Below are 13,805 nucleotides of genomic sequence, written 5' to 3' on the forward strand. Positions count from 1 at the left end.
TATTGTTTGTCACAAGTATGGAAACTTGTAGAGATTGTGCTATCGGGTTCAGTGCAAGAGGAATCGTTCCGATGACGTCCCACATCGCAATTATCATGATTGAATGTCCTACACAGAATTATAGAAAACAAAAAGTTTTTGAAACATATTTGTTAAGATCGTTGTTTATGCTGCTCAGTGGGAGGTCCATTGTAATCTCGAGCACAGTTGGCAAAGACTAATTTGATAATTTCTACAATACAATGACTGATTAGGAGATAGTCGTCAATTGAGGATGAAATAAGTAATATTTAGATTTTAATTAAAGGGTTAATGCTACATCACAAATTTAATCAGCAAAATATTTTATTGGTAAGTCTCTATTTCCTTTTTGTGGCGATAACGAAATGAAATTTAAAGTCATCTCATAATATTAATTCATGTATCTCAACGAGTATATGGACACCGTACTATAAAAGAAATATTAAAGAAGGCGTAATTATTGGAGAACTTTCACATTGCTTAAAATGTGTCAATATTATTATTATTGTGTTAGAAAGGAACGAGTATTCCTTCCAGGGTCGAGTTTTGTTAAAGAGGAACAAAAATTCAATGTAGTCCCTTGATCAGTTTCCACTGAGGAATTTACCCGTGATATGGCTGGTCTGCAGCAGTATCGCCCTCTGACAGGCAACGAGGATGTTCCTAGGAATGTTGAAGTTATCTGTGAGGCAGAGGCGTATTACGTAAGCCTACAAGGTGCGCCCGGGGCAATCAAAGTATTTAATAATAATATAATACAAATAACCTTAAAATGTATTACCTAACTGAAATGTCTACAATAATTTTTTTATTATTTTGGCGCCTCCCTGAGGATGGCGTCTACGGCATCGCGCCCACTTGCCCCCTCACTACGCCTCTGCTGTGAGGTCAGTTGTCATTATCCCCTCTGTTGATATAACAATGAGGCATATTGTTATTTTAGATAACTTCCATAAACGCTTAATCTCCGAGCCTAGGAGATTTTGTTGTTTTTCCATTCAGTTTTTCTTATATTACGAGACAGTGGTACGGCGAAGTCAATAATGGTGGCGTTTTTTTTTAAATCAATAAACAGCAGATCAGGGAGATTAAAATCTACCGTTTTGTCTGTCCAAATAGGTCTTTACCAGTATAATAAGTGACATGTAGACTCGAGAACCTCTTGTGGCGAGTATTTTTAATAAGGAGGTGTATCTTTATTGATCATAATATGTTTCAAAGCCATCATGTGTTCAATTGACTAACCCACATTTCCACATTTTCAGTATTTGTGAACAACATTGAGTTTTAAGATATGCTTCTAGTAATTTTTTGCCCAAATTACTCAGGGTAGAGATGTCCTGCTTTGAGCCATGTTAAGGAAGCAGCTTTCAGTTTCAGGGTAGAGATGTCCTGCTTTGAGCCATGTTAAGGAAGCAGCCTTCAGTTTCAGGGTAGAGATGACCTGCTTTGAGCCATGTTAAGGAAGCAGCCTTCAGTTTCAGGGTAGAGATGTCCTGCTTTGAGCCATGTTAAGGAAGCAGCCTTCAGTTTCAGGGTAGAGATGTCCTGCTTTGAGCCATGTTAAGGAAGCAGCTTTCAGTTTCAGGGTAGAGATGTCCTGCTTTGAGCCATGTTAAGGAAGCAGCCTTCAGTTTCAGGGTAGAGATGTCCTGCTTTGAGCCATGTTAAGGAAGCAGCCTTCAGTTTCAGGGTAGAGATGTCCTGCTTTGAGCCATGTTAAGGAAGCAGTCTTCAGTTTCAGGGTAGAGATGTCCTGCTTTGAGCCATGTTAAGGAAGCAGCTTTCAGTTTCAGGGTAGAGATGTCCTGCTTTGAGCCATGTTAAGGAAGCAGCCTTCAGTTTTAGGGTAGAGATGTCCTGCTTTGAGTCATGTTAAGGAAGCAGCTTTCAGTTTCAGGGTAGAGATGTCCTGCTTTGAGCCATGTTAAGGAAGCAGCCTTCAGTTTCAGGGTAGAGATGTCCTGCTTTGAGCCATGTTAAGGAACCATCCTTCAGTTTCAGGGTAGAGATGTCCTGCTTTGAGCCATGTTAAGGAAGCAGCCTTCAGTTTCAGGGTAGAGATGTCCTGCTTTGAGCCATGTTAAGGAAGCAGCTTTCAGTTTCAGGGTAGAGATGACCTGCTTTGAGCCATGTTAAGGAAGCAGCCTTCAGTTTCAGGGTAGAGATGTCCTGCTTTGAGCCATGTTAAGGAAGCAGCCTTCAGTTTCAGGGTAGAGATGTCCTGCTTTGAGCCATGTTAAGGAAGCAGCCTTCAGTTTCAGGGTAGAGATGTCCTGCTTTGAGCCATGTTAAGGAAGCAGCCTTCAGTTTCAGGGTAGAGATGTCCTGCTTTGAGCCATGTTAAGGAAGCAGCTTTCAGTTTCAGGGTAGAGATGTCCTGCTTTGAGCCATGTTAAGGAAGCAGCCTTCAGTTTTAGGGTAGAGATGTCCTGCTTTGAGTCATGTTAAGGAAGCAGCTTTCAGTTTCAGGGTAGAGATGTCCTGCTTTGAGCCATGTTAAGGAAGCAGCCTTCAGTTTCAGGGTAGAGATGTCCTGCTTTGAGCCATGTTAAGGAACCATCCTTCAGTTTCAGGGTAGAGATGTCCTGCTTTGAGCCATGTTAAGGAAGCAGCCTTCAGTTTCAGGGTAGAGATGTCCTGCTTTGAGCCATGTTAAGGAAGCAGCTTTCAGTTTCAGGGTAGAGATGACCTGCTTTGAGCCATGTTAAGGAAGCAGCCTTCAGTTTCAGGGTAGAGATGTCCTGCTTTGAGCCATGTTAAGGAAGCAGCCTTCAGTTTCAGGGTAGAGATGTCCTGCTTTGAGCCATGTTAAGGAAGCAGCCTTCAGTTTCAGGGTAGAGATGTCCTGCTTTGAGCCATGTTAAGGAAGCAGCCTTCAGTTTCAGGGTAGAGATGTCCTGCTTTGAGCCATGTTAAGGAACCATCCTTCAGTTTCAGGGTAGAGATGACCTGCTTTGAGCCATGTTAAGGAAGCAGCCTTCAGTTTCAGGGTAGAGATGACCTGCTTTGAGCCATGTTAAGGAACCATCCTTCAGTTTCAGGGTAGAGATGACCTGCTTTGAGCCATGTTAAGGAAGCAGCCTTGTTCATATTGTCTTTATGTAAAAAAAAACACGAAAATTTTCCGTTTTTTTCCCATTGTCGAATCTCATGCCCTGCGTCGTCCAAACCAACATTAACACCAGCATTGTTTACGTTCAGAGGAATCTATTCGAAGTCGTATTTGCTTAGGAAGGAAACTTGTTCATTGCTGGTGGCGTGCAGTTTTAATCGTATTTTTTTAAATTAGCATCTTACACAGTTTGTAGATGTTCTATAATCCACGAATTTAATGACGTAATGTTAAAGGTTAAGGCGTTAGAATCTTATCTACCTCTTATATACCTCATACTACAAAGAGTTTTACATCGATTCGGTATTGGTTCTTATGATAAATATATGTAAGGAGCAACAAATATACAATGGTTTAAGCAAAATGATATAAGAATTATAATTATTCAACACACTTTTCCCTTACAAGAACTCGTTTGTGTCAATATTGGTGGTGGTCCCGGGCGTAATGAACCCCCTTCGCGCAATAGTTGCTACGCCACTGCTTAGTTTATATTCTAACTGCCAAATATAAGAAAAAATGTGTTTAAATGCGAAAATAATAGGGGGGAAAAGTACAATTGATAAGTTAATTAGATACTTAGATCTATACATATTGAATGTGAGAATGTCTTTGTTTTTTTAAAGCACCTCCATATCTGACATATAGGTAAGTGCACTTGTTCTGTCTCTCTCTTTTCGAAGAGTTAATTTTACTTGAGCTCCTGTAAACGTCTGGTGCGTGCTTGAACTGGAATGGCTCTTAAGATTTTTATGACTAGGAAAAAAATGTCCGCTTTCTTTTTGTTGCGTTTTCGAAAAGTCCACTTTGGGTGTTGTAGCGGCGTACGACGAATGGTGAGATAGTGAAGGTGAAGGATAGTTCAGAAACAGTGAAGAATGAATGTAAACATCGTCTGCTTGTTCCTGGTCATGCGTGACCAGAGCAGTGAAGTCCACTGGATGAAGTTTGAAATCGCTTTGAGTGTCAGACTTGTTGAAAACGTCCATCTTCTCGCCGGAAATGTTTTCGGTCAGTGACGTAACATCCTGTGTTTCAGTTTCTGGCATCTCCATTTCCTGGTCAGTTTCAATTTCCTGACCACCAATGGAAGAAGCAATCGGTAGATCTATCAACTCTCCGTGTTCTGTGTTGGCTTCATAGAGATGAGTCTGGGTCGGCTGTTTAAAACTTGCACGCGTATTTTCTCGTGCTGGGGCATAAACTGGAAGTTCATCTTCGTCCAAATCGTATTCTGCAGACGGCAGACAAATTACCGCCTTCTTTCTTGTGCCATTAAACTGAGCAGGTTCGTCGTAATGCATTCCAGAAAAGTGGGACCCTCTTCTAGGGATTGTTGAATGGGGTTTACGTCTTGGGGATTCCTTAATTAATCTATTTATTGCCAGATTTGTGAGGGAATCAAAGCCTCTGTTCTCTTTAGGAACATGCTCTTGGTTGTTGACGTCACCACCCTTGTCTTTAGATATGGTTGATGTAATATGTATGAATGGCCGCTCGGCCGTTCCGCCCCGCACTACGGCATTACTTTTGCTCTCCGCTGACCCGGGGTCCTTTGTCTCGACGTTCGGAAGTCTGTCGGGGACAATGGTCAGAAATCGATGCAAGCGAAATGGTCTACCGGATGCGTTGTTTACACCAGTATTGTTGCTGATATTGCGTATCATTGTCGAGATATTGATCTCTCCTTGTTGATCGGATGAAACTCTCCAGCGCAGTGATTCGGGGCGCGCTCTCTGTTCCGGTTGTGCGGACATGATGGAGTTATAAGTTTTCAGGTCCGAGTAGTGAAGGTTTCTAGGTTTTTGCTGGCTGTCGTCCTGTTTTTTATCTGCGCCATTCTTTTTGATCAAATCCACTCTATACGATGGGTAGGACTGAGGTCTGAAGTCTGGAAACCTGTAAACGTTTGATTCAACGGTAGCATGTTTACTCTGCTCATTGGTTGATCCCAGCAGCGTTGTATTCTGGCGTTGGTTTAGCTGAACAGCTGATTTAGTCTGCGAACCAAAGTCAGGATCGTAGGCAATGGGTTTCTTTGTAGTCTTGACGCTTATGTTCTGATCCTCCTTTTTCTTATCGCTAGCCCGGGAATCTATTTCCGTGTTTTGTAAAAAAGCTATCACGTGGTTCATGTTCAGTTTGTCTGGGTCGTTTTCAACCAAAGGTGTCTTACTCCTGGGCAGTTCTTTGACGTTCATTTTGACGGTATTCGAGAATGGTGCTGTGGAAGCGCTGGTTTGATCTGCTTGGGTTTTCGCCTGCTTTGACTCAATGGAACTAAGCTCTTTCTTGTGCCAGAAAGAAGTGATGTGACCTCGCTTCTGAAGGTCATATAAACTCATCAGTGACTTTTGGACAGAACGAGTTTTGGAAGAGGTGTTTCCATTCGCGTGATCTGTTTTCAGCGATGAAGATGACAATGAACAGTTTTGAGTATTTTCCGTATTGTCACTAGCTCTAACATCAAGTTCATTGTCACTTTTAATATAAAATGTCGCGGTCGATGGTTTTATATTTGCACGAATTTCATATTCCGATTTGGCTCTTGCTCTAGCTCTAGCCTGGTGACGAGACAACTTCTCTGAAGAGACTCTCAAGTATCGTCTCTTTTGGTTGGCAGATACGTTTTTATCGTTGGGCTCAAAGCCTTCGCTCAACTGTGTGTGAGTTGGAAGAGACCTTGTCACTGCAAGGACAGGAAACACTCTGTTTTCAGCACTGGAAGACTTCGGGACATCCTTGGGTGTCGTGTGACTGACATCGTCTGCAGCGTTATTGTTGGAAAAGGGGAGCAAATGTAAGACTGAAGGATGCTCTTTGCTGCACTCGGTTGGCCTCTGTTGACCTCTGCTGACCATACTTGTGCCTAGATAATCTGTTTGTGTCATAATTAGCCGCGTAGCTCACTCCATTCTGAAATAAAAAAAAATAAAATAACATTATGCTACAAATATACACGAATGAAGAAAGTAAAATAGAATAAAAACATTTCATCTCGGTTATATAAATGAAGAAAAGTGTTTGCATCGGGCACAACATATGTACATTATTACTACACTACTTTCACCTCTCGTTGATAGAGTGACTATCTTGTCTCGCTGGAACAAGTGACAATCTTGTCAAATTTCGTTACTTCCGTATCGATCACAACCAGCTTCCCCTCACCCTTTCCCCACAAGGGCTATGTCGAGCTGAATGTTGAGTTTGTTTATTTGCTAATGGTGGGAGAGTAGAGGATGGTTTAAAAAATCGCACCTTATAATTGAAAAAAAAAAAAGATTAGTCATAATTTGCCACATATATAGATGAGATGTGTTTAATTGAAAATCACAGACCTTTTTTCAAGTAAGTTCTAAAAGTTTTTGGTTAAGTCTTTCACTATAAAACCAAATGTTCACTTCTCAATAACGAAAGCCTGTCCAAGCATTAACTCTCAAGTGATATCCACAAAGCTAAGTTGTATGAAACTCGTTTAAGCATAGAATCTGTTCTCTGGGTTGTGTAAACCTTCGAAGGGGGTCTGATCTCCTGATAAGCCTATATAACCAAGCATAGCTTTATTTACATAGTCTAGTTTGAAAATGAACCATTGAAGCGAGACTAAATGGAAAGGGTCTAGAAAAGTCATATATACTTCTTCGCGTTTATCTTTTATGTAGGCCTACTGATAATTTAATGTAGGCTAATAAAAAATGTCATGGCTAAAATGATAGCTGTGAAGGTTGAAGGGAGAAGGAGAAACAGTTTTTTGTTAGACGGAGTCTTGGATGGGCAGCAGGGGCGGACTGGCTATATGGGCAATTGGGCAAATGCCCGGTCGGCCGGTATTCAAATGGGTTGGAGTGTTTTGGGGCCAGTGTCTTATACGGGCCTCTTGGTAAAGAGAGCAGTTTTGGAGGATGTGGTCGGCATTCTCTGGTGATGGGCAGATTTCCAATTTTGAGCTTCCGGTACATGTGTTGTCGCATTCTGTTGTGTCCGGTCCTGAGTCGAAAGATTAGACGTTGGTCTTGTCGGGATAGCTTATAGTAAGCGTCATCTTTCGTGTGATTTGGATGAGAGCTCGTCCATTTCTCATTTATTTTATTTACAATTAATTTCTTCAATTCTTCTGGATAGAGTGCAGAGTTTATTTGTGAGTTAGTTCTCCCATTCTTGGCGAGTGTGTCAGCCTTATCATTTCCTTCTAGTTGCTGTTGTTGTTGAGCTTTGTAAGTGCTGTTCTGAGGTTTTTAATATAAGAGGAATCAGAGTTTTGCAAGCTTTGGAGGGTTGTTTTCGCATTGGATAGAACTGTGTGTTGAACTTGGATGATTTGCTAGCATGGTAGCAGCTAGTGCTAGTGCTTCCCTTTCTGCTCTGTGACTGTCAGACTACTGTGTAATACTAGTTTAATCTAACACATTTTCAAAAATAATGTGATAGCCTACATCTGTAGACAGCGCTATTAGTAGGCTTCATCCATTTAGGGCCTACAAACATAACGATTAAAACGAAACATAATGCTTATATTTCTTATAAAGATATAAGGTATTATAGAGCATGCATACAGTTATCGATACATTATAAAAAAATAACATAATAATTTTCAGAACAGATAGGCCTATAATTAGAGGCCCATCATATGATATACAATTTATGAGCTGTATTATATAGAAATGCCTGGGCCGATTTTGACATCCAGTCCGCCCCTGATGGGCAGTAACTACCAGATTTTAATCATAAATTCTTTTAGAGGCCGCTTAGGAAAACTCCACTCACGATGTTGTCCAGTCCAACTCTGTGCACATTGTTCATAGAGACAGTGGCGTATCAACTATAGATTCACTAGCATATATTTCTATAAAAATAGATGCACTGATTTCTAATTGATCTGCTCGGAAGGTCAAAAAAAAAAAGGTTTTCGTATATTGGGCTAATTAGGATACCCGCTGATACAATAGAAATGGCATGTCTAATGATATTGCCCTGATTGATGGATGGAAACAAAATTATAATCTGTCAATGTTTAACAGTTCTCACATATAGGTCTAAGTGTTTTTGGAAATGTCAATTTATGTAATTTAAAAAAAAAATTCAACATTTATTTATTTATATGAAATACCCGATAGTCATTCATACCTGAACATACAAGAAAAACATAAAAAATGCTTTTTTTTTTGTTTTAAATAAATAGTAAAGCTTATACGAAGTGTAATTGTATCAATTATTTTGTTTCAGTCACGTAATTAAATTTGTAATAGATCTAGACCAAAAACAATACAATTTTCTCATTACGCTAAGATCCTATCACTTTGTCTGGACCAGCTGGGAAAATGGGAGGGGGCGGGAAGTAAGAAAAAGGGATATCTGGGTGGATTTTAACAGAATCCGGGCCCAAAGTTACCTTTCTACGCTACTGCATATAGGTTTCATAACTGTCTTCGAGTTTGGACTTTTCCGCTCCGGATGAATTAGTCTGGAATCGCTTTTACTTTTCGTTTACATAAGCAGACATACCTGATCAAGGACAACCCATTGGATCTACCCAGACATACCTGATCAAGGACAACCCATTGGATCTACCCAGACGTACCTGATCAAGGACAACCCATTAGATCTACCCAGACGTACCTGATCAAGGACAACCCATTGGATCTACCCAGACGTACCTGATCAAGGACAACCCATTAGATCTACCCAGACGTACCTGATCAAGGACAACCCATTGGATCTACCCAGACGTACCTGATCAAGGACAACCCATTGGATCTACCCAGACATACCTGATCAAGGACAACCCATTGGATCTACCCAGACGTACCTGATCAAGGACAACCCATTGGATCTACCCAGATGTACCTGATCAAGGACAACCCATTGGATCTACCCAGACGTACCTGATCAAGGACAACCCATTGGATCTACCCAGACGTACCTGATCAAGGACAACCCATTGGATCTAACCAGACATACCTGATCAAGGACAACCCATTGGATCTAACCAGACATACCTGATCAAGGCCAACCCATTGGATCTAACCAGACATACCTGATCAAGGCCAAGCCATTGGATCTAACCATACATGTTGTCATGATCAGTAACAATACTAATATCAAAAGAGAAATATTCTTATCATATATAATACAGACGTTACTTCAAAAAAAGAAGATGATTACGTCCTACGCGTCATGCATTTAGTCATGCATATTAACCAATGACTTAAATTCAGCCAAGTCACTGGTTTTCCTGGCTAGCTCAGGCAACCCATTCCATGCTATAAGAGCGCTAGGGAAGAAGGAGTATTTGTACAAATTTGTCCTAGCATATGGAACGAGGAATGTGCCTTTATCTTTGTGTCTTTCTGAGTATTTTATTAGATTTTGTATTTGAAGATTATGGAGACAGAGAGAGAGAGAGAGAGAAGGAGAAAGAGAGCGAGAGGGGGGAGATATATGAAGGAGTGAAAGATAGACAGATAGTAACGATGAAAGAAAGACTCTTGTTTTAGACGAGATATTTTTTTTTAATTTTCATTTGGAAACTCGAAACAATGCTCAAAGACTTGGTGCTTTAATTTCGACTCTCACACACACAAAGCCAAAACATAATCCGATCGGGTGAATACTGTCATTAAATTTACTAAGTGAAGGATAGACAAGAATTTGTTCTGCACTCTGTAAAGCACCATCAACACATTCATTTATGTATTCGTTTATGTTAGCAGTATCTATCTATCTATCGATGTATCTATCTACCTATCTATCTACCTATCTAACTATCTATCTATCTATCTATCTATCTATCTATCTATCTATCCATCCATCCATCCATCCTTCCATTAATCACTTTAACGACCGACTTTTCCATTCTTCCTACCCTTGCATTCAGTGAAATCGACTTTTGAAAGCCAAGATCGGACTTCGCGGCCGAAAATGAAATTTACTTCATCCTGTCTCTCCTCTTTCTTTCTTTTTTTTTTCTTCAAGTCTTTCCATATCACGTTAGTTCATTCTCTGTTTTCCTTTCGATTTTTAATTTTGCTTCTTCGTTCACCCCTTCGTTCACTCTCTCTCTCTCTCTTTCTCTCTCTCTGTTTTCAATTAAACTTACCTTAAGCCATTTTAACCCCTTTCTTTAAACTCTACAACAAATCCACGATCAATGCGAGTTTTATTTATTTTCTTCCACTTTCTCTTATCTTTCAGCTTTCAACTCTAATCCTTACTTTTCCCTTTCTAGACACAAAGAAATGTTCTGACTCAACTTAAGACACAAGTAACTCGAGCTTCAGAGACACTTGACAGGTTGCTCTGATCCAATACCATTTCGTCGAATAAGAAAATTTCACCTCCCATCCACCCTCTACCCTAACCCCAAAAAAATCTTTTCAGTCTTTTGAAAAGAAATCAAGCCACAAAACGTTATTGGATTAAATGTTGAAACCCCACGAGAGAATCGTATTGATTTGTCAGCTAGCAATTACAAAGGAAGATACAGCTTGATCAAAGGATTTACATTTGCATATAATATTTATATATTCTATAGTAATGTTAATATTAGATCACCACTATATCAATTTTAATATTAGATCACCACTATATCAATTTTAATATTAGATCACCACTATATCAATTTTAATATTAGATCACCACAATATCAATTTTAATATTAGATCACCACAATATCAATTTTAATATTGGATCACCACTATATCAATTTTAATATTAGATCACCACTATATCAATTTTAATATTAGATCACCACCTTTTTTTTTAGCTGCATATTTTAGTACGATGAGATATTTCAGTGTCTGGTTACTGAGTTCATGGAACTTACATTGAGGTCAAATAGAGAATGGTGTCACATTTTTCGGGCTCTTTACTTTAAAAGCAGAAACGATCGTCTGCTAATGTACAACTAAAATTATTTATAGAATTAAAGGCTGTTAGAATCTGTTTGGACCACCAGGGCCGTATTTAGGTAGCTTAAGTCGAGGCCTTGGCCAGGATTTTTGTGGTGGCCCCACCTCTTTCGAAAGCTTTAATAATAATAATATAATAATAATAATAATAACCTATTAAAAATAATATATCCTGTTTTAACACATTTCAAAATAAAGAATCCTTCTTTATGAAAAAAAAAATATTGTTCCTTTGTTGAGGTTCCATCGAATGTGAGGCACTGGGAGACTGCACAGTGTCCACTTCCATTAGTCCATCCCTATAAACCAGATTGATAAGATTTTAATTTGACTAGTCCAAACAAATGGACATTCAGTTTGACTACAATTGTCCCCTTTAGAATTGCTACCAAAACAATAACAATATAGATAAAAACAGGAACAATCATATAAACACACACACACAACCTTGGTAAATAGTAGCAAGGAGTGAGCGGATCTATATCGCCATATTAAACATCTAAAGATGCTTGCATTTAAAAGTTTACCCGATGGAATCTGTTTTAGAGACAACACAGAATTCTATATCTACAAATGTATTACCAAACATGTAACCAGGTCTTTTAATGCAAGCCATTCATTTTAATTTAAACAAAGTCTGTTAACAAAAATCTGTTAAAATATTTATCTCCATGATAGCCACTAGGCCAAGGGCGGCCTTATGATGTGGTGATGGGGGGGGGGGCAACCATAACAGACGAGTTCTCATAAACGAAGATCTGTTGTTACTCAATATTTTGGAAGTCTTTCACCACATTTGTAAAGATACCTATTACTATGAAAGCTCTAAACGTGACACTTTGGGTTTTCAAATACAGCATGCCAATACCCTGGTAACTTACAATGTTTTGTAAGAATTATAAGGCCTACAGCATTTGAGGCAGCCCGTTATTGTGATGTGGTACGGTATATATAATCTACGCTTACAGCTCCCAGGCCCTCGTAAGACACTCGCCCAGGGCCTCGAGTTCAGCTGAGGCCGCCTCTGCACTAGGCTAACATATATTAAAAGCAGGCAAGAGTTAAACTTACGAGGTAGATAAAGAGCTCGACAGCAACAACAATTGACTGAATGCAGTCGCAAATAAATATAAATAAGTCTTTAAGGGGAAAACATGTATGATTCTCAAATACACTCCAAGGTGCCAGATCTACATAGACTAGCTCTATTAATATATTTTTTTCATAAATATATGGACTCTAGATTAAGCTCTAATAGGTCTAGATTCCTACCTGTACTGTACAGCCAGAACAGATCGTAATATTAACATTCTAGTTGTCTCACGCGATACAAAAAAAGTTAACAATAGAACAAACACCCTCCTAAACAATCTCAACTGATAACATGCCAGTCAAGGGAAGCAAATCTGTCCCGTCAAACTTCGGCAAGGGACGGAATTCTGTCCTGTACATGAGACCCACAATAAAAAAAAAAATTACCTCTTTTGTGTTTGCGATCCAGGTTGACACAGCGATAACACTAGCGACAGAGAAGAGATTTTCTAGGACTTGTGTTCAGGCGGACAGAATAGGGAATGGCTTTAAATTCCGTGAACTAATTTGTATCAGGGGAGTATCGTGGACGAATCCAAAACTGTGAAGGGGGAGTAGTGATTAAAAAACAAACACTTATTCACTTAACCATAATTCTCTCTCTCTCTCTCTCTATCTCTCTCTCTTAGATAAGTTTTAAAATGTTTTTTTTTTACTTAGCCTATTTACTAGATCTTTACTAAAGTTTTTAGATCTACAAGATTTCAGAAAAAGAGATGTATATTTTCTAGAAGCAGAAATATAAAAAAAAAACAACAAGAAGATTTTACTAAGTGTCATTGTATCAATTTTTTGTGATCGGTCAAGTAATTAAATTTCTAATAAATGTAGTGATTCTAGACCGACAGGAATAAATCTGTGCTATTCGAAATATTTTGACCATTTATTTTTTGTTTGGCGCTATTTCATGCTATTAGCTTTCTCGATACTCTAGGATCTCATCACTTAACTGGACCAGTTGGCAACATGGGGGGATGGGAATTTGAAAGAAGGGGTTATCTGGGTCATTTTTTTTTTTTACCGTATTCGCTCTTTAAAAGCATTTATTAAAAACAGGACGACCTGAATACGAACTCATGGGTCTAGCCTCCTCCAGCCGACATCCTATTGAATCCTAACCACTCTGCTAGTGAGGAGCCCATGAAAATAGAATAGTGTTTAGTTATATATTGTTTGTATAAAGTTACTTTGAAGCGGCGACATATAAGGGGACTAATTCAGCTTATACCATCACTTCACTCAAGTACAATTTCTCTCCCTTGTTCAAGATACCAAACAAATAAACAAAATAAAAAGAATTACCAATAGTTAATTAACTAATTGATTAATTAATTAATTTATTTTTGTTGTTGTTAGGTAAAAGAAATAAGTGTGCAAAATTTCAGCTTGATCCGAGATTGAGTTGATACAAGCTTTGTAAAAAGATGCCTCTCTTTTTTGTTTCCTAAACACGAAATAGCAGCCAGAACCTGTGTTGTGTTATTAAGGTTTGAAAGGAAAGGTTAACATGAAGGTGTGAGTGGGTGGGGGAGGGGGAGGGCTATTCTGTTTTTATGTAAAGGTGGTAGAGGGACAAGAAGAAAGAAGAAGAAGGATCGCTGGTTCGTGCCCTGGTCGGTGCAGTCCCTTAATTCGCTATATTTAATTCACCATTTTGTCTCATAAAAAAA

General features: G+C 39.1%; 1 protein-coding gene across 4 annotated transcripts; it reads right to left on the bottom strand.

The window, feature by feature from the left end:
- Positions 1-327: 327 nt before the first annotated feature.
- Positions 328-12,645, bottom strand: LOC106050592 (uncharacterized). Of its 4 annotated transcripts, none has more exons than XM_013205602.2 (2): positions 12,523-12,645; positions 328-6,052 (listed from the first exon to the last, which is right to left on the bottom strand). In XM_013205602.2, exon 2 carries the CDS (start codon positions 6,025-6,027, stop codon positions 3,757-3,759), a length of 2,271 nt encoding a protein of 756 aa, XP_013061056.2. In that variant the 5' UTR covers positions 6,028-6,052; positions 12,523-12,645; the 3' UTR covers positions 328-3,756. The 4 variants fall into 4 exon arrangements, with proteins under 4 accessions (XP_013061056.2, XP_013061054.2, XP_013061055.2 ...); XM_013205600.2 differs by lacking the exon at positions 12,523-12,645 and adding an exon at positions 12,316-12,487; XM_013205601.2 differs by lacking the exon at positions 12,523-12,645 and adding an exon at positions 10,233-10,660.
- Between the last annotated feature and the right edge of the window lie 1,160 nt (positions 12,646-13,805).

Source organism: Biomphalaria glabrata, chromosome 6 (genome assembly GCF_947242115.1).
Source record: "Biomphalaria glabrata chromosome 6, xgBioGlab47.1, whole genome shotgun sequence".
Classification (NCBI taxonomy): domain Eukaryota; kingdom Metazoa; phylum Mollusca; class Gastropoda; family Planorbidae; genus Biomphalaria; species Biomphalaria glabrata.